The sequence below is a fragment of the Bos indicus x Bos taurus genome, chromosome 22 (assembly GCF_003369695.1).
Source record: "Bos indicus x Bos taurus breed Angus x Brahman F1 hybrid chromosome 22, Bos_hybrid_MaternalHap_v2.0, whole genome shotgun sequence".
Classification (NCBI taxonomy): domain Eukaryota; kingdom Metazoa; phylum Chordata; class Mammalia; order Artiodactyla; family Bovidae; genus Bos; species Bos indicus x Bos taurus.
In genome coordinates this window covers 14,800,261-14,827,725 of record NC_040097.1, presented here as the reverse complement: position 1 = coordinate 14,827,725, position 27,465 = coordinate 14,800,261, and the positions used below count along the sequence as shown (strand labels likewise).

Here is a 27,465-nt window from a genome sequence, read left to right as displayed (position 1 = left end):
CTGAAATCTGACCATTTTTCCTCCCTTCCTTAAAGCTTCTGTGTTAGTCCACACTGGTGTCAGGGTAGCAGCTTAAGTCCTTAAAGGACTAGTGCTCTGTGACAGGGTCAAAGGGGCCACGTGACTTGGGCCTTATTTGCCTCCTCTCGTCTCACCTCTACCTCTGTGTCCCAGCTTCCCTTGTAAACATTTGTTGAACAAACCACAGTTTTTCTTGTCTCCATGAGTCTCTTCCATCTGTCTGGATACTCCTACTTGCTAACTTCTCCACACTTGGCGTTCTTACATTAGATGCTACTTTTATCCAGGAAGCCTCTCTCTCTCTTTTTAATTCTATACTTTCTTCAGGTAGCTCTCTTTTAAAAGAAATATGTATGTCTTTGGCTCCGCTGGGGCCTTGGTCGTGGCACATGGGGTCTCTCTGTTGCAGCGCATGGACCCTTTAGTTGTGGCACGTGGGTTTAGTTGTTCTGTGGCATATGGGATCTTACTTCTTTTACCAGGGATCAAACCTGCACCCAATGCACTGCAAGGCAGATTTCTAACCACTGGACCATGGGGGAAGCCCCAGGGAATCCGCTATTGACCACTCCAAGCCTCCCTTCCATGCTGCTGTGTGAAATTTACTCTCTAATCCTGGCATGAAGCATGGGGGGCTGACACTGCCTAGTTACTTCTTTGTAAACTCCATGAGGAAGGAATCATGTGTGCCTCATTCATTGCTAACTCCCCACAGTGTAGCCCAGTGTCTAGGATATAACACAGAATCAAGAAATGTTCACTGAAGTTCTAAGCTAGTTTTAATTTTTTTCCTAAAGTCCTATTTTTTTCCCCCAGGCAAATTTCTTAGAAACCTCCTTTAAGGTAATTTATGTATCAGCTCTCATATTTTCAAAACTAAATTGTCATTTCACAAATTAAGAGTTTCTTGACAGCAAGATCAAACCAGTCAATCCTACATGAAATCAACCCTGAATATTCACTGGAAGGACTGCTGCTGAAGCTGAAGCTTCAATCCTTTCACCATCTGATGTAAAGAGCTGACTCATTGGAATAGACCCTGATGGTGGGGAAGATTGAAAGCAGGAGGAGAAGGGGAAGACAGAGGATGAGATGGTTGGACGGCATCACCGACTCAATGGACATGAGTTTGACCAAGCTCCAGGAGATGGTGAAGGACAGGGAAGCCTGTGTGCTGCATTCCATGGGGTTACAAAGAGTTGGACATGACTGAGCAACTGAATAATAACAACAAACTAGATATTAGAAACAGGCAAAACCAGTCTATGATGTTAGAAATCTAGAGAGGGGTTATCATATGGTAAGTGGAGGTTGTGCACAGAAAGGGAGAGGTTTAGGACCTCCTGTGAGGCTGGTAATGTTCTTTCACTTCTTAGCCTGAGTGCTGGTTACATACATGTGTCCCCTTTGTGAGAAAACTAATCAGCTGGCAAACTTATGGTTTGTACACTTCTCTGTATTTGTTCTAGTTAATAAAATTTTTAGTTAAAAAGAAAGAAAAGGGACTTCCTTGGTTAGCCAGTGGCTAAGACACCCAATACAGGGTGCCTAGGTTCCATCCCTGGCCGGGAAACTAGATCCCACATGCTGCAACTAAGTCCACATGCCCCAACTATTAATAAAAGATCCCCATGCCACAGTGAATATTGAAGCTCCCGAGTGCTGCAACTAAGAATCCTGCTGCAGTCAAATACATAAAAAAATAATTAATTTAAAAAAGAAAAAGGAAAAGCACAAGTCCCTGTTTCTCTCCTCACTCAGACCCCAGAACCTTTACTGTGTTTTGCCTCCATAGTTTTTGACAGAGCTGCTGGGCAGTAGCCTTGAAATAAAGCTTTGAAAGCAAAATCTTATCTTTTCATTGCTACCAGCAAATTGTACATGACCTTCTCAACTTCCCAACCTCCTGTGAGTTTTCAACCCACACTCCTGCAAGTGTGGAATTTACACTGTGAAACAGACTAGTCATGGGAGGTGTCAATACCTCAGCATCTACTTCATTATCTTATCCGTCCTTGACTTTCCTAAAGCACCCTACACAGATTCCAGGATGTAGCAAGAACACATTTACCTCCCAGTGAACGAAAGGTGGTCTTCTGTTTAGTTTGAAATCTTGATTTTCATCAAGCAGCATTCATCTCCTTGGTTTCTAACTGCAAGTCAACAAGGAAAAATACTGATTGCCCTAGCAGTTGTCCATCTTGGTTCTGTTTGTTTTCTCACTTAGAATGGAAATGAGAAAGTTAACTTACTCCACTGAGTATGATCATCTATCATCTGCTAAGAGATATTGGCCACCTCATGACTGGAGAGAGGATACCGCTCTGCTCAAAAGGTTTCATGAGTATTATAAAACCAAGAGGGTCTCTTGACAGAGCCACAGAGCCATGAATAGTCAACAGTACTTAAGTTATACATGAACTGGTCATCTGAGAGACCTCTTTCTCCAGGGAATTCTATAGAAGTGAACTGATGGTAGACTATGAAAAGGCACATTCACATTTCAACAGAATGGTTTCTGGAGGTTAAACATTGTTTATACTAAGTTGGTATGGTATTATACTTGTGTTAAGTGTGGCCATGGGCTTCTCTGGTAGCTCAGCTGGTAAAGAATCCGCCTGCAATGCAGGAGACTGATTCGATTCCTGGGTTGGGAAGATCTGCTGGAGAAGGGATAGGCTACCCATTTCAGTGTTCTGACCTGGAGAATTCCATGGACTCTATAGACCATGGGGTTGCAAAGGGTCGGACACCACTGAGTGACTTTTACTTTCAGTTAAGTGTGGCCGTATATTGAGTACTTACTCTCTTCCAAGCATTATGTCAATTCACAGCATAAAATTTCCCACTTACATCTTACAAAAAGCCAATGCTATGCTCACTATTATTATCCCCCAAATTACCCAGGAAGAAGCTGAGTGTCAGAGAGTTTCGGTTTTTACTCAAGGTCACACAATTTGCATTTCATGACACTAGGGCTCACACTCTGAACCCTGTGACTCCACAGGCCCTGCACTAACCACTGTGCTTCAGGGCTTTCCTGTGATGGTTCTAAAGTCCTCGGCGGCTACAGTAGACTATAAGATGGTGCACTGGGCAAAGATAGACGCTGTTCTGTTCTAAACACTCAGAGATGCTGGATGAAGTAATAAAACAAAACAAGTGTGTTTAAATGCAAAAGAACTTACAAGAAAAGACACTAAAAGCCCACTTGCACATTTATAGGCTAAGTGTAAAATCCTGGTAATCTGCTGCTGTCCAGGACTCTGAATGGGATAAAGAATATTAGTGTGAGAAAACTTTAAGCCTAAACTACATGCTGCTTAGGAAAAATATTCATTCTAGTTATACAATGCAGGGCCACCTAAATACAAAAACTTACATAACAATTATTCCCAGGCAGTCAATACCAATAGGACACACAATCGAAGCCCAAGTGTAAGTCTATTATGAGAAGAAACCCAGGTTCTAATCTCTCCCCACAAAAATAATAAATAGCAAAGATCAGTTCACAGTCAAAAATGACAAAACACATGAGAAATGATCAACCAGGAAAGAAAGCAGACACAAGAAACAACAGGATTGGTACCCTCAGAAAGTTAACTATTAAAATAATCTTAAAAGGCCTTTACTATTGTGTGTAGAAACTTGAGATTAAGGCTCTATGTAAAAAAACACAGATTTTAGTAAAAGCAAATAAAACTTCTAGAAACAAACAAAAAACAACCTTATTAAGATTGCAATGGATTCTCTGCACACCTGAAAATAATATAAAATTGTAAATCAACTATACTTGATTTTTTTCAAAAATGCAATACTTAAAAAACAATCTCAATGGACACTTTAAGCAGCAGACTAGACACAATCAAAAGGAAATTAGTGAACTGTAATATGCTTAAGGAAATTATATAGAATAAAGTACACAAACAGAAATACATTTAAATCTAAATACACTTCAGTGATACATCAGAACATTAAAGAGACACACTTTAAAAACCATCAGAGAGGAATGAAAAGCCAGACTACTTACAAAGATGCAAAACTAAAAGTCATAAGACAATGGAATAGGATTTTTAAAGTATCAATTTAGATAGTATGAAGTTAAACTATCACTGTAGAGTACATATTAAATAAGAATTTAAATAAAGAATGAGATAATTTGTCACTCCCAGATCATTCTTGAAATCAATTTCTAATATACCGTAGAACCAAAAACAATGGTTTTAAAAAAGGCAATGGTAAGTAAACAAAGCAGTAAGCATCTCATTTACTATAGGCAGCAATAATAATAATAATATAGTTGGTAGGTTAAGAACACAGTAGAACTAAAATGTTAGAAAATACTACACGAAAGAGATGAGATATAATCCAAGTCAAAGGTCCTAAGGCCTTGTTTGCTCTGGAGGAACAGATCTTCCTGGAAGGAAGAGATCCTGACCAACTGAAACAGAATGTATACTTTACTGGAATACACTAGTATACTAATAAGGGAAACAAGGGAATGGAGAAAACAGAATGAATATAATAGGCGGCAAAAAAGAAAGAAAAAAGAAAAGAAAAAAACATGGGGAAGAAAAAACATAAAATGATAATAGAAATGCATCCAAACTTGCTGGTAAGCACAATAAATTTTAAGATTAAATCTGTCAATAATAGAGATAATAAGATTTTAAATCCAGCTACATTCTATTTATAATTGTAATGCATAATGACAGAAAAGTCGAAAATGTATGTGTGTGGGGTAAATGTGCCTAGGAAATATTATCTAAAGAAGAAGTCCTAATCCTATGCTATTAGCAAACAAAAGAGGCATTAAAGCATAAAGCACTTCCATATAAAGAGAGTTATTACACAAAAGATAAAAGGAATGGTTCATTAGGAAGCTATACCACTCTTGAACAGAAATGTCCATGGTAACATAGCTTCACAATATAGAAAGCAAAACAAAGTGAATGACATGAAAAAATGGAAAAATACATAAGCCTGGTGAGAGCTTGACATCTAAAATAGACCAAGAAAAGAAGTTTGAAACACAATAAACACACCTGATCCAATGGATACATATTAATCTCTACACTCAGCTTTTAGAGAATAAAACTTGCTTTTAAAACCACAGAGACAAATACTAGAATACAAAGCAAATCTCCACACATATTAAAACACATTTGTTATATAGACAACACTGTCATTTAGTTAGATATCAATAATAAAATAAAAGATAGCCTCAAAACCCATAGATTAGGAAATCTTAAAACACTATTTAAAAATTTACAGATCAAAAAAAAAAAAGTGAAAGTTAGAAAACTTAGAGCTGAATAACAATGAAACTATATTAAATTTACAAAGATAAGCTGGAATGTAGAGAGAAATCATATATATATATATATGTATGTTTACATACAAATGAAGCTGAAAAAGTTAAGTATCAAACTCAAAATGGTAGAAGAATTAAAAAAAAAAAGAGTAAGTCCCCAAAACATAGAAGATAATGATACACTGAAGAAGCAAAATAAATGAAACAGAAAGTCAGAGAAACAGAGAGAATGAAGCGAACTCAATGATGATTCTTTGGAAAGAAAAACAAAATAGACATATCTGTGCCAGTGTGGAGAGGGAGAGAGAGAGGAGAGGAGGAAACACAGGAGGGACCGAGGGAAGGAGACAGGGGAATGAGAGTGATTTAAAAGGGGAAAATCACAAATAAGGTAACATGTGTAATAAAAAGATACTATTTATAAATGCATGCAATAAACTTTAAGAGTAAGATGCAATAGGTGATTTTCTGAGAAATATAATCACCAAAATCATCTAAAAAACAAATGGAAATTCCAGAGAGATATCATGCAACCATTAAAGAAACTAATGAGTGAAAATGTACTCACACAAAAACAAACAAATAAGCAAAAACCCATCAATCACTGATAGTTTTATAGGTTTTACTAAATCTACAACAGGCAGATAATTTAATCTTACACAAAATGTTACAGATATTAGAGGAAGAGGATAGACTCTTCAAGTAAATTTGTGACAATAAAATGACCCTGATAGCAAAGTCAAATGAAAGGAAGGAAAAGTACAGGCCACGCTCCTTTATGAACACAGACGCAAAGGTTCACAGCACAGTATGAGCAAATGAATCTAGTGATATGAATTTTGTCCTCTGTTTTTTGTAATCAAACAATGAAAGTCAATCCTGCAAAAGCAAGTATGTTTCATATTACATAACCCACTACTATTAAAGACATTTATAACATATATGATATAGCTCATGATTTAAATTTTTAAAAAATTATATTGGTGAAACACATATTAAAAATTAAAATTATTTTAGTGATGATGCAAAAAATTTATTTTCATACATTTTATCATCCACTCAAGTTTCATACAGTAACAACCAGAGCAACAAGTACACTCGAAGAGGTTTTCTTTAACCTAATAAACGGTTACCAAAAACTCATAGCAATTTAGAAGATGGATAATAATTAAGGTTGCACAACACTGGGAATGTGCTTGATGCCCTTGAATTATATACTCAAAATAGTTACAATGGTAAATTTTATATTATTTATATTTTCCTACAATTTAAAAGCCCTATAGCAAACATCATACTTAACATGGAATTATCAGAAGTGATTCTTTTAATTAGAAACAATACACAGTTTCCTACTCTCATGGCTTCTATTCAACAAATGAATCGGAAGTCCAGCACAATAAAACAATAATTAAGTGTGGAGATTAGAAAGGAAAAATTTTACAAATGATATTAATATGTATGAGAAAAAGTCCAAAAGAACCCATACACAAACTATTAGATCTAAAAGAGCAGTTAGCAGCTGGGTACAGGATATATAATGTTCAGAAATCAGTGAGATTCTCATATGTTAGCAATTACCAATCAGATAATATCGTATTAAATATATGCCATTTCTGAAAGCAAAATCTCATAAGCTGTTTAGGTATAATTCTAACATAACATTACAAAACTGTATTGAGAAGCATGTAAATAAATAGAGATATTTAGCTTATAAGTGGGAAGGTCTAATATCATAAAAATAGCAGTTATCTACAAATTAATTTATAACTTATAGTAATTGTAATCAAAACCCTAGCATAATTCATCAAAATTAATTAGCTGGCTCTAAAATTAATATAGAAGAGTAAAGAGGCAAAAACAGTTAGGCTGACTTAAAAGAAGAGTAAGAGAAACAGATTTTTTTCCTCCTGGCTATCAAATCACATTACAAAGCTATAATAATTAAACAGATATGGTGTTGACACAAAAACCATAAAACCTAAAAGCAGAGCTGCACATAGATGGGAACCCAGCCTATAACACAGGTGTCATAATAAAGCTATTGGAAAATAAAAAAATACCAAGTAAAAAGTGCTGGTTAACAGGCCAACTATATGGAAAAGGATGAAATTAGACCTCTAAATCATGAAACTCACACAAATAAATTCCAGAGGCATTAAAGTTCTAAGTGTGAAAGGCAACTTTTTAATGTGTTCAGAATAAAAATATATGAGAATATATGTATTACATTAGGGTAGAGACTAGTTTCTGAAACAAGGCACAAAATGCACAAATCAAAGAAAAAAATAATAAATTTGACCACATGAAAATAAAAGCAAGAGAAAACTTACATGCATCTAAAGATGCCTATAAAAAGTGAAAAGACAGACCAAGGAATAAGAAGACACATACAAAGCACAGAACTGCAAAGAAATCATATCTGGAACACAAAAAGAATGTCCAAGTCAGTAAGAATAGACCCACCGCCCAAGAGAGAACTGCTAACAGGAAAGAAGAAGCCAGAGACTCCAAATGATCAATAAAACCAGTGAAAGAGGTCTAACTTCATTAATAATCAGGGACACTCATATTAAGCCACCAAGAAATAATTCCAAATATGTCAGATTTGGGTGAATCCTGAAGGCTTGGAGCCTTCAACAAAAACATCTGAGAAATTTCCCCCAATTGGTGAAATAAATTGCCAACTGTTAATTGGGATAAAAAACCAATTAGGACTTCTTCCAACCATCTACAAACTGGGCTAAAAATCTCTTATATTCTAGGACATATTTTCATACATTTGAATGCATCCCAAACTCTAAACGATCCCTCTAACAAAGCCAAGTGGTGCTCCTTCCAAGCTGATGAAAACAGTTCCTCACACAAGAGGGCAGCCATGTTTCCAGCTCTCATCGTAATCCTGGGCATGGCAGCCGCACTGGCCCATCTGGGAAAGGTCTCTACCAGACAGAAAGAGGCGGGGGGATAGGGGGAGGGGTGCTTACTTGGAGCAGTCTTCACAAGCAATGTTCCCTGAGGTTTCCTTGATGGTGCGCTCAGAGACGAACGCTGGATATTCAGTGTCACAAGGCTCCAGGGTCTGTTTCAATTTCTGGGCTGTAGGGATAAGGGGAAAAAAAAAAAAAAAGATAAAGAATACAAGGCACTGGCTTTGTTGTGACTGGCAGCCCACAGTAACTCAGAACACAGTTCCGCTCCTGCTGCTCTGTGATTTTTCTAGGCACAGCATAATGCATTATTTTCTAATTAGTCAAGTGATTTCATCTGCCAAGCAACTCTATAAGCTATAATTCCTCAAGCAGTTCTGTTGGCGTGATCAACTATCATTTATGCATCTCAAGAATTCTACTTTCTGGTACAACATCACTCACTGGGTCTCTGGCCTCAGACTTACGTGACCTTAGCAACAAAAACACACACACACGTATACATCCGAATAAATGTATAAAATATAAGCTACACTGTATTATTTAGGGTGAGATAAAGGTCATAATACAATTACACGGTTTTATTACAGAAACAAAATTGAAATACGGAATAGTAAAATACGTAATGTCTATGAAACACAGCCATGAACCTAATCCTACTATTGTGAAGTTCCTTGTGTGTAAAGATAGTACTAAATAACCCTGGTACATGGGTAAATACATAGTAGGTACTTGGTAAGGACTTGGTGGTCTACTAAATAATTTAAACAAGTTATGTCCAGTAGGCAAATTTCAAAACCTGATATTTTAAATTTTTAAATTGGGCATGATATAGTTCTTCTATTAGAGGTTGATTTGAGAACTCATTTAAACAATATATGCTGAGTACTTAGTGCAATACTTTTGTTTAAAAGACAAAAATAAAGCCAGTATTCTCATGAAGCCATTAGTGATGATGACAATGATGATAGATATCATTAGCATAGTAGTTAAAGGTAAAGTCAGAGGAGTTCGGAGTGCAAATTCCTGCTTCACTACTTTTAGCTAATCCTCAGTATTCTCACCTGTAAAATGGAGACGCTAGCAGTACAGGTACTCTTCACAAGAGGTTTACTCATGAACATTTTTCCAGTAGAACATTTACTTATAGATTCCCAAAACTCAAACTTCCTATGAAGTTAACGTGGATTCCCAGAACGCAAACTTCCTATGATGTTAATGTGGATATAAACGTATATTTGTAACAATCTCTCCAGGTATATTCCAAATGCAACTGGTTTGGATGTCAGAACCAGCATTAGATGTTTCATAGAATGTCCATCTGGGAGGCTGCCAGCACTAACAGGCATCACAGAGTTACTGAGTGCAAAACAACTGTTTGGTAACAACCAGGTAATTGTTGGGTGATCAGAAAGCTGTGTTTTAAGTGTTTATATCCTTACGTGATTCTTTTATATACAGGCCTTTTTAGTGAGCTTTAATTATTCTGAGGAAATTGATTGGGGGTTTGGAGTTGAAGCATAATACATTGTAGTTTTTCTTATTTAAAACAAAAGGAAGTAGACTCAATCAGCTTTTTGTGCCAATCGTGATTTTAGGAACTGGTCACTGACATTAAGTGGTGATTCACATACTAACTCCCAGGGCTGTTCTGAGGAATGAATAGACTGATGCATGCATAACTCTGAACAGAGTGAACACAAGCGTCTTTTCACATACATTTTTGCCCCTCTCTCCCCGCCTTCATGTTACTACCTACATACCGTCTTCCTGTTACTCTACATGCTAACTGCAGAGTAGCTAACAGCACGAATTCTGGGTGTTGTGAATTCTGCTGCTGCCGTGTGACACTAAGTGGGTTTTTAACTTCTCCACACTGTAATGTTTTCTGCAAAATGGGAAGAACAGAACCAAGTCCAAAGGGTCGTTTGGGGATCAAACAACTTCATCTATTGAAAGTGGCTGGTACACTGCCAGCGCTACTTAAGCGTACGCGCTTACAGCCACCACCACTTCTTCTGGGAATGCTATTTCACTGAATCCTGACTGTCAGCCTTACTGGGCCACCACTGTCTGGCTGGATGCCTCCCTGACCCTGACAGCAGGGAGGGTACCATGCCGGTAGCCATTGCACCTGCAAAGGGCCAAGTTCCAGACACCGCCCATCCCCTGAGCCTGCAGTACTAGCTCTCAGGAAGTGTCCTCACATGCTTGCTGAGCAAATAAGCAATTCTTTTGAATGGTGTTTTTCAGGCAAATAAAACAGACATCTGCCCCTAACGGCAAATGGCCTGCCTTGAGTGGAAGGCAAGGGGATTTCAGGTGGCGCACATGCATCAGTAACAACACAGAGGTGGTTGGTTGGAACATCATTCTCTTCCCATTTCTTTATCAATGTCCTTGATTCTTGTCAGGAAGATGACTTTGTTTGATGCTAGGCAGTTTTTACCTTTTTTTTTTTTTCTTTCTTTCATTTGTTCTTTTTCTCCTTTATTCTAGGGAGGCCAAACATGAAGCTCAGAGGAGCTAACTATAATACAGTTTATTTTCAGGGTTATTATTTTTACAATTGATTATACAGCAAACCGGAGAAGGCAATGGCACCCCACTCCAGTACTGTTGCCTGGAAAATCCCATGGACGGAGGAGCCTGGAAGGCTGCAGTCCATGGGGTCACTGAGGGTTGGACATGACTGAGAGACTTCCCTTTCACTTTTCATTTTCATGCATTGGAGAAGGAAATGGCAACCCACTCCAGTGTTCTTGCCTGGAGAATCCCAGGGACAGGGGAGCCTGGTGGGCTGCCGTCTATGGGGTCGCACAGAGTCGGACACGACTGAAGTGACTTAGCAGCAGCATACAGCAAACAGGACTAACTTTTAATTTGGGAAGCTGCATTTTAATATTTAATTTTCAAAAAGTCAGCTTACTGAAATAAAGATTAAATAAAAGCACAGATTATAAATTAATACAGTGCAAGCATGCAGATGGCATATAACGATGGTAACAGCTAAATTTATTAAGAAATTACTATATGCCAGATGTCATTCCACTTTATACATTTTTATCTAGTACTACATTACAAAATTTAAACAAATCAGACTATGAGATAGGAGAAAGTGTTCATTCTGTTTTGTAAATTAGTGAATGGAGGAGAGGATGAAGTGAACTGCCTAAATTCATCCAGTGAGTATGTGGCAGGGCCAAAATTTGAACTTGGACTATCTGGTTCCCACACATATATATTTAACTACTGTATGAAGTTTGGCCAGTGAGAGAAAGGAAGAAAGATCTCTGGGGGGCAGGCTGAGATAGGCAGCACACGTGATTTAAATAACCCTAATAACTGCACCATCTCTAATTGTCTGGGCCCAGTTACAATGGAAAGAGTCCAAATGTCTCAGTGGAGAGACTCATTTGGCTTTGATCCTTTCTGGAGATAAATTCTTATTCCTTTCATAACTCTAGGTCACCCATACTGATGTGGTAATAAGCCCTTGAGTTTATTTGAAGTAAGACTATAGATTGGCTGGAAGTTGCTTGGTGCTTTTGGGAAATACATGAATTATCATATAAAACCATGGCCACATTTAATCTAAATAGTATGGTTTATTATGAAGATGTTTGTTTGTCTGGAGTGCTACAGGAAAACATCACATATATTTGCCAGTTTTTAATGTTTATTTATGGAATTTCAAACCAATAACTAAGGCTGCCAGTCATCTGATGGGTACTGTTTTAACTCTCAGGCATTCAAAACTCATCATCTTACAAAGGTGTTGGAGCTCAGCTAGACTGATTCTTTTTTTTTTTTTTCCCAGAAGAGAAAATTGAAGTTCAGGAAGTAGACACAGCCTGCCTTGAGCCCCATAGAAAGTGACTGATCATGATCGTCATTTACCTAAACAGCAAAACCACCTTTGCAGCCAATACTCACTAAACGCCTGCATGCGTGCGTGCGTGGCTGTGTGCTAAGTGGCTTCAGTTGTGTTCAACAACTTTTTGTGACCCCATGGATGGTAGCCCGCCAGGCTCCCCTGTCCAAGGGATTCTCTAGGAAAGAAGACTAGAATGGGTTGCCATTTCCTCCTCCAGGGGATCTTCCCAACCCAGGGATCGAACCCATGTCTCTTACATCTCCTGCATCAGCAGGCAGGTTCTTTACCACTAGCGCCACCTGGGAAGTCCCACTAAGTGCCTAGTACAAGCCAAACACCACACTAGATCCTTTGACGGATTGCATTCTCACCCTCTCATGGTGCGCACGGCCCTGCTGCTACCCTGTTTTACAAATGAAGAGACTAAAACTCAGAGAAATGAAGTGAAATGCTTGCCTGTCACACCATTGTATGCTCTGAAGCCCAAATGCATATGCACGTCCTCGTCACATCCTGGAGCCTTCACTCTTGGCCATCACCCTGTCTGCTTCTCACCCCAATTACACTGGACGTCTCAGGCCGAAGCCGCCAGGACCTATCACTCACTTACAACGAGGCACCCAGTGGAGCATCCACACAATTGGATTTCTTTAATTTTCCCTTAGCAACAAATGTCCCTGATGAGAATAACTGACTTGGGTTCACAGTAATTATGTGCAGACAATCAGGAATGAATAGAGTTGCCGTTTGAAAAGCTTTCCTCTTCTTTTGTCTCTGCGAATGCACCCTCATTCATAACCGGGTGCCAGCAAGCTCCATTCTCTTTGTGCAACTTCGCCAAAATGATACCTTTGTGATAATCAAGCAGAAATGGCCTTCCACAGTCCCCTTCATTAAGGAAATGAAGCAGATAAACAGTGTAATTATGGATTCCATTTTTAGCTAAACAAAGATGTATGTCTCAGCTCAGGGTCTTTATCCAGTGAGAGAAGGGTAAATTTAGAATGCAGAAACCTCGCAAGGCAATATTGTTATGGTGCTTGGAACTTTTCCCGGCTTATACTGGGTCTGAGATTCACATCCACATCTAACAAAGATTCAGATGATAGCAGCTCTGTGGGTGAAAGCATTCACCATCGGAATCAGTTTCTTTATCTATAAAATGGAAAAAGTCATAGCCATGCCCAGCAGAGGGCTGCAGGTCCGAATGAGACAATCAATCCACGTGAGGCAGCCTGCTCCACACAGGACTCACAGAGGGCCAGCTGCGTCTCCCGATGCCCTCCAGCGGAGGTGGCCGGTTTTGGTTTACGGTTGAGCTTATTTTCTCCTAGCTGCCTTACTTAGGTACCTGGGAGAGGCTCAACGACACATTCCAGCAGTCCCCACCTCTCAGGTGTGTAAAAGGGATCTGAAGAGAACCCAGTGCTGGCACTCTGGAAGGGAAAAAGTGCTACATACAGGCACAGCACTTGCAGATGATTTAACCATCTGACAAGGCCTTTGTGCAGTCTGTCAGTGGAGTGAGACAGTTTGGAATTACCTATTAAGAGTTGTTTAAAAAGTTTCTAAGACAGAAAACACAGACCTGAAGCATTACATCATTTCTCTTAGCTAAAATTTTAGCTAAGCTGGAGGAGACAGAAGGGAGAAGAAAGGTGAAATTTCACAATGAGAACCTCCACGAGTTTCTGAGTGCAAAGATTGTGCCCCCCTTCATAATTCATCTCTCCTACCCTACACCCCTCAGTCTACATCAGGATTGCTCAATAGTGGCACTATGGACATTCTGAGTCAGATGATTCTTTGTTGTGAGGGGCTGTCCCATGTGTAATAGAGTGTTTTGTGGGCATCTCTGACTTCTATTCACTGGATGCCAGTAGCTCTCTCCCATCCCCAGTTGTGACCAAAAATGTCTTGACATTGCAATGACCCCTGGGAGGCAAAATCACCCCTACGCTGAAAGTTACTGGTCTAAGCAGATATCCTAGTTCACAGAGACTGGCACTCAGAAGTAACTCAACAACGAACTGTCCCTGTCAAGGACCAGCACAGGAGTGAGGGCAGATGCCTGTAGCAGCAGGGAAGGGAAGCCAACCAAGGTAAGACTGCGGTTAGTGGCAAGGAAGGTTGGCACTCACCACAAAAGCCTGGTGGGCAGGGTGGGCAGGCCATGTGGATATGAATAGGAAAGAGAGGAACGCCAGAAAGTGAAGCACTGAAGACCACCAGCCTGCTGCCCCAGCACTGAGCACACTCCTCAGAAGGAGCCAGACATTTAAGCCAAAAGGGACACCAGCTCCCAAAACAGGAGCCCCACCGCCCACGCATGGTGACTTGCCCTGTGCCACACCTTGCGTGTGGGCTTTGCATCATGCATGGTTGAATCCATTGCTCACAGCCGTATCACATCTTATCTCTGTTGACAAGCAAGGAAACCAAAGCTCATAATGACCAAGCAACTTGTCCAGAACTGCACAGCCCGCAAGTGGCAGAGGAAGGCTGCCTGACTCAGAAGTCAGGTGCTTCGTCTCTAGGTGAAACAGGGCTCCAAGCATGACTGGGAAAGACTGAGATCTGTCCCAAGGCACTGGTGCCGCAGGAACAGCAGCCGTCTGACCAACTACCATCCACTCGCTTGGCCTCCACTGATCATTTTCCTTCCTTTTCTCTCATTTAATTTCAGGGACCTTTTTTTCACCCCTAATAGTAAAAATCTGGACATGCTAGCCAAGTAAGAAAAGTGACTAGAAAAGAGATAACAAGTACCCATTAGGTAAGTTCCTTCCCATCTTCCTTTTTCAAACCATCTACAATTTTAAAAAAAGCAGGTTCATGTTATAGGTAAAATTTTCTTTGGGGTATCTGAGGGTCTTCTCTTCCTAATTCATATTCTGGTCCCTGTTTATTGACTCCCCAGTGCCCTGACTGCTGATCCGAGTTAATTCTATATCCTCCTTCTCCCCAGTCATTGGGGGTTTGGGGAGCATATACAATTTTGCATATTGTTTTTCTTGCTAAATATTACTAAGTTTTATAATTATTTCCTATGGCTTTCTGTGAATGGACTGTCATTTTTTGGTAACTGTAACTTTGTTTCCTATTTTCTGTTTCTGTTTTGTATATAGATTCATTTGTATTAATTTTAGATTCCACATATAAGTGATGTCATACAGTATTTGTCTTTCTCTGTCTTACTTTACTAAATATATTCTCTAGTTCCATCCATACTGCTGTAAATGGCAATATTTCATTCTTTATACAAGTCAACATCATCACCATTATCATAAATTAATTACAGCTACCTTTTTGAAGGCTTACTATATTCTAGTCCTACATTCAGTATACACCATGATTTAGCTTACCATTAAATACACACATACACACAAACAATAAATAAGAGATAAATATTATTTATTTATTATTTTCTTTATTTAGCTTACTGTGGGGAAACTGAGCCTTGAAGAGATCAGCTAACTTGACAAAGGCCAATCTCAGAGCCAGAACTTATATCCATATTAAACTAACTCTAAACTCAGGCCTCTAATAGTTTCTACTAGTTACTGATCGAATCATTGATGGCGTTTTCAGCAATGAAAATAATATGATCAGATTTATATTTTATGAAAGGTAATAGTAAAAAGGTAATGATTGTTCATTCATTCAGCCTGAGAAAGGTGATGCGTCTATGACCTTTAGATTTCAGCACTGCCCACTAGCTTCTGAAGAATTCACTTGTGCAGTGTATGACCTCAAAGCCTTAGTTAAGAAAACAGGTCAAAGTGTATATTCAACATGAGCTGTGGACTTTCTGTCAGCCTGAACGGCACTGCCCTCAGCACAAAAGATGCCTTCCGCTAACAGAAAGGAGAAATCACCACTTTGTCCTGGGTAGTCGTATGCGAGCACATCCCTGGTAAAAAGTAGCTGGTGGATCCCGGGCTCATCACTCTGAGCAAGGAAAACGAAGACAGCTGCTCCTTACCTTTAGCTGTCATATCTGAGTGCCACCAACTGCAAAGGTTAAATTCCACCAGAAACCTAAGCAGGGAATGGAAAAGCCAGGGTTACTTGGTTACCCACACCCTGAATGGAAGAGTGACATTCTGTGTTATTCAACATCACTCACCTCATTTGAAAGAATAACATCATCTGATATCTGGATATATCAACATGGTTCATTCAGTTACCACTGAATTTTCACTAGGTTTTGTCTTACTTGTAAAAGACTGTTTTATCACCATTGCCAGCCAAACCCTGAAATCAGGTTCACTTAAGACTCAGGGATTCATTTGAGAAATATCATGCTTTATAGGGAAAACTTTTTTTCTTATTATAGTCTGAGTCCACAGTAAAAAGTCCACATTCAAAGGGCTTCTCCTACCTTGGTTCAGAAATACAAACGGAATAGTCTCTACTTAGACTATGATCTGCAGTATAAAGGATACTTTCAAAATTTACACTGTCACACATGTATTTGAGTGTGTGTGTGTGCGTGTGTGTGTGTGTGTGTAGGGCAAGGTGGTGAGGACAATTGGAATAAACTCCTTTTTAGGAAATTATGTCCCAATGCAACTTCACAAAAATCATAATTTCTCAATTGCTAGTAAAGAATGCCAATGCAAGTGAAAGTTGCTCAGTCGTGTCTGACTCTTTACAATACCATTGACTACACAGTCCATTGAATTCTTCATGGCAGAATACTGGAGTGGGTTGCCATTTCCTTCTCCAGGGGATCTTCCCAACCCAGGGATCAAACCCAGGTCTCCCACATTGTAGACAGATTCTTTACCAGCTGAGCTACCAGGTAAAACCAAATGGAAGGAAATAGATCAAAATCTAGTCATTTCCTTCTCAGGCTCATGGCTGCTATCACTCGCAGCTCACAATGAAAATCCCACTATTACCTGTATCTTCTGTCTCTTATATACACAAAGAACTTACTCTCCACGTGAAGTTATACTTAATATAGGTTACATTAAAGCAATAAATAAGACATTGTCCGTTCGTGAAATAACAAGAAATCTGCCTTAAACACACAGAACTAGAAATTTAATGGGAAAATAAGAATGAGAGTCTGGTGCAGCTTGAATGAGCTGGTTTCCATGCTGGTCCATGGAATTCCTTCCTTCTGTGTGACACAGGGTTTCTGTAATGTGTCCAATATCTCATCTGGAAGTCAAGCCTTTCATCTTTGTGCCATTTCAAGTTTGACCTAAGTCACAGATGCATCCAGCAGGACTGTAATTTGACAAGGTAAACAATTAAATCACACCTGAGAAAGCCCCTGACCCATGACTGCACAGGCCCCCACGCCTGCACATGCCAAGACATCCAAAGCAGCACGGTGGACAGCCCTGGCAATTTGTTCTTCTGACCACAGCCCACCCAGGCTGCATTAAAAACAGCCAGACGTCGATGTTAAATTTAACAGTAACCACAATAAATAAATTTGGTTTGTGTACTGCAAGCTGTTAGTCTGCTAAACAGTGACATAAGGGCATAAGCAGTGGCCACGATTCACCTATTAAAAGATGATCTTTTGGACTCTACATTCAATATTTCGAGATGTTCAGTGAGTTTATCAGAGTGTGAGGAATCATCTAATGGTTATTGGAAGCATGAAGCACAATCTCTCAATTCACTTTAGAACACAGAAAAGTAATGCTTTTTTAAAAACGCAGCAAATTGTACTTACAAGACAAGTTCTGTCATTATCCATTTCACTGCAGCAAGGAAGGCATTATAAGGCTGCAGAGAAGAATTCGGTTCATTAAAAACAATGTATCACACACAAAATTTGTAGTTTAACCTAAGGCTTTACATAAAGACAATGTTATTCTTCTAGAGAGATTCATATCATGTCAAAAAACAGTGAAGCTCTCCCTTAAAGACGAAAATGGTTGGATACTATATCCCAAAACTAACATTTTAAAACTTTGAACTCCCCTGTGGTACGATGTGATTTACAAGTCAAATAAACATGATCTAATACAGGGGTTATCTCTGGGAGGAAAAAGGAAGTTCAGCAAACGATGCTTAAACCTTTACCCTCTGGGGGCTAATATTTCGCAGCCTAATGCTGAGCGGCAGGAATCATATAACTAATTTCAAATGGTAATTCTCAGGGCTGCCTTTTGGAAAGGTGATTCCCTGTTCTCCATCACTGTATGTCATTCATTGAAATAAGCAAAAATTGCACATACTTGATTTTAATGCTGCCCATGAATTATGTAGGATTTAAGCTGCCTTTTCTCACACTCACATATTCGGACTTGAAAAAAAATGATAACCATATAAACATGTGATTTTATCCTTGCAGAAAATCCCCTTCACTCTATAAAAGAAGGCATTGACAGGCTAATCTTTATTTCAGAATATTTTAATTAAAAAAAGCAGTGGGATTGTTTACCCTGTGATATTTCCTATGTGGATAATTCAATTTCCTGAATTCTGGAAAATACCAGGTCTCCCCCTCAGTCAGTTCTTTGTACCTAGGTATGCCAGATATGTGAGCGGTGGGTGGACTTGAGAGACAGGCAATGACACTGGCAAAGCCCGGGCCCCAAGCTGCAGGTCCAGAAAAGCCTCAGAACCTTTTGTGGTTCCCTTTAGGTAGCAGGGAAATGAAATACCTAATCCTGGTTTCTGATGTGATGGCTGCTTAATCCTACCTTCAAAGCATTTTGCTGATAAGGACTAGAACTAGGAATGGGAGGATTATCCAGTTTCAAATAAAACAAGAACAAATTTATATACCCCTGAACATTTTTAAAAACATCCCTATTCAAGCCAATAAGCAAATGCACAGAACAACAGTCCGTGGGGGTTACTCCCAGCCCACCCAGATGGCAGACTGAATCTCTGACTCTGACTGAGTGTGTCTTCATCACTCCCTGAACCACAGGGCTTTCAGAATTAGGGTCATCTAAGGATGTGAATTATTAACTATTTCCTAAAACCAAATGCAGCCATGCAGTCCTGTGGTTCTGCCATTACACTTCTTATGGCTTGAAAAATAACCATCTCTCTTTCAGACCATAGGACAGTTCTGGATCTTTGTACCCACTGGGATGGGTAGTGACATTTCAGTGTGGGAGGAGAGAATTAATAGAGGGATTAAGGATGTTTTGGAAGTGAGGAAGGGGAGGCACAGGGGCAGGATACTCAAGGATTCTCTGTCAGATGCTGGCTCAATGCAGGGTAAACAAAGGGATTATATAAATATGGGATTAAAATTTTAAATGCACATTAACATTCAGAAGGGCAAAGCCATTGAGCTTTTAAGCCTAATGATAAAAACATATCTTGGGAACATTTTAAGTCTGGAAATACTTATGCTAAGGTTAGGGAAACTGGGTTAGGAAATATGTGTTGATTCTCATTCTAAAAAGTGGTATTTTTCAAATCGTCCCATTTTTAGTTCCAAGTTGCCTCTCAGAAATGTCCCAGCTCAGAATCATTTCTTGCTCCTTTAGTCTAGGAGAACCGTGTTAAATATTTGGTTTTTAAATAATCCCCTTGCAAGATCTTACATCTGCAAATGAGAAGGTGTGTATTTATATTTTAAAACCAAAATGGTTCTTAAATTTTGTGTTTCAAACCAAATTTTAGGTTGACTTTTGGAATTTACAAAATGATAACATGTAAGGGTTATACTTACACCTATATGCCAGACTATGTAGAAGTATCTATGTCTGCTTTTTCTGTGTTTTCAAGTTATTGGTGGCCAAACTTACATTGCTTGCACATTGCAAATTATATTTTTAAACCAAGGGTAAATTTTAAGTTAATTTCTGGTGATCCCAGAGCCAGTTCCTAATGATACAAAGTTATGTTGATGGATGCTCAACTGTGACACCATGGATGGATCAGCTCCAGGGAAAATAATGTTAAAAGCAGCAACACAATTAGAGTGGAGAATCTGATCAAAATGTGAATTTGTTCACAGGCTAGCAGCTCTATTATAACCAAAAAGAAGGTTTCTATTGAACCAAACCAAAGTCTCTTTTATTTGAGAATAAGGAATAGACAAAACTTCTCCCCTTTTCTACCCATCAAAAGGGGGGTTGCCGCATTAATCCATCAAAGGCTTCAGGTCTGTTTGTCATTCCGGAAATCACTAGATTTGGATTTAACAGAAATAACTTTTCTTAACCGATGAAATCAGGAAGCACATTTAAATATTCATTATTTTGAAACATAAACTTGATGGGTCCAAGGAAAACTATATGCACACACAGAGACAGGAAAAAACACACAGCTGTCTTCTGAGTGACTGTACTGTACTTACATCCAGAAGACCGTGGGCGCCGTCACTGCTCTCCTTGTTGGCCCTGCACATGGCTTGATAGTCATAAAGGGTAATTCTATAGAAGAGAAGGGAAAGGAGCTTCACTAAATGGGAAGACGTGAGAACCACATGGTGCTGCGGACCAACCAGCAGGTGAAGAGTCACTAACCACCAGCCAGGGCAACAGTGAGAAACGCAAATCAAGGCAGGCCTAACAAGGGTGTTGTTTCCCAGACGGCTCAGTGGTAAGGAATCCATCTGCCGATACAGGAGACGTGGGTTTGATCCCTGGGTTGGGAAGATCCCTTGGAGAAGGAAATGACAACCCACTCCAGTATTCTTGCCTGGAGAATCCCACGGAAAGAGGAGCCTGGTGGGACTACAGTCTACGGGGTCACAAAAGAGTTGGACACGACTTAGTGACTACACAACAAGAGTGACAAGCACGGGACACAGCAAAGTCCAGGGCTACAGACACAGTCATGTCACGCTTGGAACTTAAAGAACAAGAGAACAAAGGTGATTAGCGGGATGGAAAAGGGGAGCAGAACCCTCCTCCCCAAAAAGCATGATAAAATGGTTATTTTGGCTTGAACAAGGATGACTTGCATGGACAAGGATACGCCAAAGGAATACGCTGTTTTAAACTGAATCCTGGGCCTCTGCTGGAACCCACATGGACTGTCTCCAAGGTTGAGAAGAGCTGGGAAGGGTCACTTTGGGTTAAGAAATGGCAGGATCCACTGTCTCGTTTAGGCACTAAGAAATAGGCTCAGACCAAGAGAAGGCCAGCTCCTTGACTGTTTGTTGAAAACCAGCTGACTCCTTGGTTGGAACCCCGCCCCTCCCTTTCATTCCCATAGTAGTGAGTATACCCTTACTTTTGAAAACAGTACAGTTTATGAAACAAGAAAATGGATGTTTTTTCCTGCCTTGGTGATAAAAATATAGCTCTTATTCCAGTTATGACCTTTATTCAGTTGCAATGATATTTTACTTTCAATTTTTTTCCAGACATTTTATTTTCTTATTAACACTTTTACAAAGTAAAAAGAATGGCAATTTCCAGTAGCCAGTTACGAGCTTTAAGATGGAGCAAATACTTTATCCCACACATGCATTTCATCCCTCCCCCCAGTTCCTCTTCCCACTATTCCTGGCATCCCAAAGGAGACACACTTAAAGTCCAACCTGAGTTATGTAACAGGTGCCAGATGACACGTTAACACTGTAATACATGAACTTCTAAATAACTGGAAGGAATTCTCCCTCCAGGAATCCCTTTCTGAAATCAGGCAGTGCTTAATGTGAAGCATACTTAATGTTGGGCTGGGAACGTATGCCAGAATAAAAGTTCCATACTACAGGACTGGAGTTGGATCCGTTTCACACCTAGCACAGCACCCAGCATGGAGAAGGTATTAATATTCTGACTTAAAAGGTAGAACGCATGAATGATCATCTGATTGCCTGAATCTTGAATAGTTGATGACGCAACCGAAATGGAAGAGATCAACTGCAAAATGTGATGTGAAGGCTTCCTGCTTTAGAAATAAATTAGAGAGATTACACACCCAGATTAACCAAAGAGCACCTATGCGCACCCAGAAAAAAATTGGCCACTCTGACCACAGTGAGATGGAAACCAGTTCCTGACAAGCACCACACAGGCATCCATAGGCGGCAGAGCCAAAGTGGGTACCTGTGCTGCACAATCTCCTGGCAAGTCCTCCAAAGCGCCTTCCTCTTCAGGACATTTTTAGTCTTGCTGACTGTCCCCTGACTTTTTCCCTCTCAGCAGATGCAAGCAGAATCAGTGTATATTGAGAAAGAAATGAAGCCCATGAACCATCCAAGCATCTGGCTTGGGGAACTCCCTGAATAAACTTCTCACAGAAATACTCATCAGCCACAGAATAAACCATAGGCCACAATGCTGCTGCTGCTGCTGCTAAGTCGCTTCAGTTGTGTCCAACTCTGTGCGACCGCATAGATGGCAGCCCATAAGGCTCCCCCGACCCTGGGATTCTCCAGGCAAGAACACTGGAGTGGGTCGTCATTTCCTTCTCCAAAGCATGAAAGTGAAAAGTGAAAGTGAAGTCGCTCAGTCGTATCCGACTCTTGGCGACCCCATGGACTGCAGCCTACCAGGATCCTCCGTCCATGGGATTTTCCAGGCAAGAGTACTGGAGTGGGGTGCCACTGCCTTCTCTGATAGGCCACAATGGACAATGCTAATTGGCCCCTGACTGGCCCACCACACCAGTCTGCATCCTCAACAGGGGATTTCTGCCGGTGACCCTGGAAGGGTTTTCTAGGATTTGACCAGAACTATTATTAGCTTTATCCTTTTCCTACTACCCAACTCTGTCTCTGCAGCTGGAATCTGGATCCGAGCTGGTGAAAGGCAGCATGGGTTGAGTGGAACATGGCTGTGCTTGGTGTCTTACAGACATGGATGAAGTATGGCCTTGGCTTAAAAGGTCGGTTCTGCTGTTTATCCAGGGTGCAGTCATAGCAGGTTGCTCACCTTCTTCTGAGGCTTTATTTTCTCACTTATAAATAAACTTCCAGAGATGCTCTGAGTTTAAATAATCAGGCATGTGGAAGGATACTGAAATACACCATGCATCAATGCTAGTCTCATTATGAGTCTTACAACAGAAGGCCTGATTATGTTTTGCTGGATTTTAGACTCTTCAGTTCAGTTCAGTTCAGTCGCTCAGTCGTGTCTGACTCTTTGCAACCCCATGAATTGCAGCACGCCAGGCCTCCCTGTCCATCACCAACTCCCGGAGTTCACTCAGACTCACGTCCATCGAGTCGGTGATGCCATCCAGCCATCTCATCCTCTGTCGTCCCCTTCTCCTCCTGCCCCCAATCCCTCCCAGCATCAGAGTCTTTTCCAATGAGTCAACTCTTCGCATGAGGTGGCCAAAGTACTGGAGTTTCAGCTTTAGCATCATTCCTTCCAAAGAAATCCCAGGGCTGATCTCCTTTAAAATGGACTGGTTGGATCTCCTTGCAGTCCAAGGGACTCTCAAGAGTCTTCTCCAACACTACAGTTCAAAAGCATCAATTCTTCGGTGCTCAGTTTTCTTCACAGTCCAACTCTCACATCCATACATGACCACTGGAAAAACCATAGCCTTGACTAGACAGACCTTTGTTGGCAAAGTAATGTCTCTGCTTTTCAATATGCTATCTAGGTTGGTCATAACTTTTCTTCCAAGGAGTAAGCATCTTTTAATTTCATGGCTGCAGTCACCATCTGCAGTGATATTGGAGCCCCCAAAAACTTAATGATTAACAATCTACCTTTGAAGCCAGTGACCTAAGCTCAAATCATAACTCATCTACATATTACAATGATGCTTTAATTTAACCCTCATTGTGCTTCAGTTTTCTCATCTGTAAAATAGTGAGAGCAATGGCTTCCTTATAGGGCGGTCATGAGAATTAAATGAGGTTATACACACGCACTGCCTTTAGCACAGTGCCTAGTACAGAGGAGGCATTCAGCAGAAGGCAGGGCTGCAGCTGCTGTTGTAATTTATTAGTCTGGTTTTCATTGCCATTATTAATTAATGGGGGTGGTGTTAAACGCATTGGGAATTGACTCAGGCTTTATCCAGCTGGCTGGATAGGCCTCCTGGTTTTCTTAGCTCATTGGCATGTATGATGCAGTGTAAAATTCACACTTGTTACTGCAGTAACAGACACCTTCAGAAGCCATGCAAGGGTTATCAAGGGATCATGTGGCAGCTTCTGTCCATGAGCTTTATAGCTGGAGACCAGGGTAACAATAGCTGATGTTTACTGAAGTCTGTTTAGCAACTATCAGCAAGGTACTCTTCTAAGGATGTCCCTGCGAGAGTCTAATCATCCCCATTTCACAGAGGGGCAAACCAAGTCTCAGCCAGCCTAAAAATGTGTCCAAGGTCACATACCTAACAGGTACAGAGCCAGAATTATATGGGGGCCACACTGAATCCACTTCTCTCTGCCTTCTGCTCAGCAGCAGGTTCTGACAGGTCCTAGGAAATGTTTAGAATTCAGCCCTGTGCCCCACCCCAGAGTCTTACTGGAATGTCACAGGAAAAGCTACCCAAGATAAAGTCTCATAATCAATATCCAGAATCAACTTTCATCCCAAGTTGAGGGGCTGTTATGGGGTCACCAGGCTAGGCTGGACCAACTGCCCGGGCTAGTGAGACCCCTTTTCCCTGGTAACTGCCCTGACAGGCAGATGGTTGGAAACTCAGGACTCTACTGGAATCATTTTCAAAGGCTCCAGTTTACAAGTTGGGGTCAAACTCAACTGCTCTGGGGGCAGCCTCTGGGTCAGGGTCCCTGCCTTTCATTTCATAAGGAAGCTTTCCTGATCTGATTACCATGGAGGAGGTTACAAAATAAACCTGCTCTGTCTTCTCCACACTTAAGACAGCTTTAACTAGATGTTGCAGAGAGACTTCCAGATTGTGTGATTTTGTTACTGTTTTAAATAACTCCATTTTGTGGCTACCTGTATCCTGTTCGGCTGATTATAGTTAAAGAACGTGATAACGGCCTGCTTTCATTTGGCTCTAAAATAAGCCCTGAGCGTCCTGCCCAGCCCAAGATTGGCGCTGCACTGCTGCACTCAGCAGCAGGGGTTTATTCTCATTACAGATAACATGCCTTAATCTTCATGACATCACCACCAGGCCACAGCAACCTCGGGCTGCTGGGGAGACCTTATCATTAACATCTCTGTGCTCCCCAGATGGGTCTCTTTGAAACTTTGCCGGAAGGCAGATACAGTCTCTGAGGAAGAAACTCAAAGCAACGCAAACCAAGCATGGGCAACCCTATGTGTCCTATACTGGGTGCCTGGCTTGCAACATTAGGATTTACTTAAAGCCGTTTTCCTGATTCTGCTCTTTTCCAACAAGACAAAAATTATGACCAAGAACACAATTTCTTCTAAAAAAACAAGGCTGAATTTCAAAGACATGAGTGCAGCTAATTTAAGGTCATTACTAATGGTGGACACCAGCATTTATTAAACACATACTATGTGACCGTGAGGCCAGGCACTTTACCTGCAATGACTCTAACTCACTTTGGCTAAAAATCTGCCCCCAACCCAGTCTTGAAACAGCTTAATGTTTGCAAATATGGCCCTAAAACCATAAGGACCCACTGAGGGTCATATTTAAACAATTTTCAATGAAAAAGCAGGAAAAGCCAAGTGACTCACTAGGGCAGCATGTAAAAAATATGTATTCTTTGTTGGGCTATAAAATGTGTTCTCTGGAGCAATTTTCAACTTCCAAGTGTCAGGGGAATAGAGCAGGAACATAGGAAATTCTAAACAAAGGGATTGTCACCAGGAAGCCTTACTCTTTCTTAGACCTGAACAGCCAGGAGAGGGAAAGCCCCATCTGTTGATCTGAATGCTAATATAAGATCCAAAAGGAGCTTTTCCTTCTTTCTTTTCTGCCTAGGTGGCCAACTCATCCCATAGCCTCTTCTTATAGAGACTGTACTATTCTTTAAGATCAACAGAGCACATCTAACACAGCAGAGGTGGTGAGTTGAAGCTGCCTTTGAACCCTCTGATGGAAAATCACTAAAACCTACCTAGTTAATGAGCACGCATCATCAGAAGAGAATAAGTGCCCCAAGGCTGCACCAGCCAGAAGCCCAGTGCACCAGGTATCCGGGCCCCTCGGGGTCGACAACAGAGCCCTGAGGGTGAGCCTCACTCTTTTATAGATTAAGCAGAGGGTTGATCAGCCTCAAGTGATTTTCATCAACTGGTGCTGAGACTACAAAAAGAAACAAAGTCACAGACACTGGTCACATCAGCATCTCACCCAGGTAATAAAAGCAGTAACAATAAGAAATAATAAATTACTTTGTGCCATCCAAGTGTTATCTCGGATGTTGGGGCATGGAGAGGAAACTAACGCTCGAGAGTGAAGTCCCTGTGGCTCTGGGAAGCAGCCACAGCTGCTTCAATCCTGGGCACAGGATTGCCCTGTGCCTAGTAGGTCCACCTAGCCAGTTGCTTGTCTGCTCATTCAACTGGCCCATGAAAATTAGCCTTCCCTGAAACTGAAGGGGGAAAATGCAATCGTGATTAATCCCGTGTAGAAAAGGTAAAATTTCTTTTGTTTCTTTGAGTAAGAAATAGAAGGAAATAGTTGAATTCTGCTTGTGGAATGAGTAAACGCCAAGCCCGTTTGAGGCAGGAAACCTGGATTCTAGAGGAGCACCCTTGGGCCCAGCCAGGTTCCTGGAGCCGTGTGCACATCTCCCAGCAAGGGCACCACGGTACCGCCTGGGCCGTTCTTGGCACGCCACGGGGCACATGACCGAGGCTCAGGATGTCAGAACCTAAGGATACTGGTGTTGCCAGTGTCCTTGATATTAGTCAAACCCAACATGTGTTATTGAATGCTCCTGCTTTCATTGCCTGGGGTCAGACATCATGGACAGATGTGCTACATGGTGGCTATGACCAAGTGTGTTTAGGACTGCACTGGGCATGTGGGATATGGAGAAAACTAGGAGTCAGGAATACAGCTTCATCTCTGGAAGGGCTTCAGAGTGAATATCACAGGAAGTAGGATTCAATATTTAGAGGACTTCCATACTCTTTAACCCTTTGATATTCTGGAACTTACTATTATTTCTAGTACAACCAAATAACTGATATTCTATTCCAACTCTGAAAGACTTCTTTTACTTTCTCTTGAAACAAAACAAGCAGGAAGATGAACAAATATCTTTCCAGAAAATACTTTAGTTTTCTCCAACTATGGGAAAAGATGAGTGATGAATAGGAAAACATGGCCTGGAATTTCAGAGACAAGAGTTCAAATTCCATCTCCCAACTCACAACTTTGAGCTGACTGTGGCTCAGATCATGAACTCCTTATTGCAAAATTCAGACTTAAATTGAGGAAAATATGGAAAATCACTAGACCATTCAGTTATGAATTAAATCAAATCCCTTACAATTATACAGTAGAAGTGACAAATA

At 40.6% G+C, this 27,465-nt stretch overlaps 1 protein-coding gene across 3 annotated transcripts in view; it reads right to left on the bottom strand.

Moving 5' to 3' along the window:
* The window catches only part of CACNA2D3 (calcium voltage-gated channel auxiliary subunit alpha2delta 3), a 903,947-nt gene that overhangs the window by 48,845 nt on the left and 827,637 nt on the right, over nt 1-27,465 (bottom strand). For all 3 annotated transcript variants that reach the window (XM_027522771.1, XM_027522769.1, XM_027522770.1), the window contains 4 exons: nt 20,433-20,508; nt 17,838-17,890; nt 16,125-16,180; nt 8,320-8,431 (listed from right to left, as the gene is read on the bottom strand). In XM_027522771.1, coding sequence (XP_027378572.1) covers nt 8,320-8,431; nt 16,125-16,180; nt 17,838-17,890; nt 20,433-20,508 — 297 coding nt within the window. The remainder of the gene's footprint in view (nt 1-8,319; nt 8,432-16,124; nt 16,181-17,837; nt 17,891-20,432; nt 20,509-27,465) is intronic.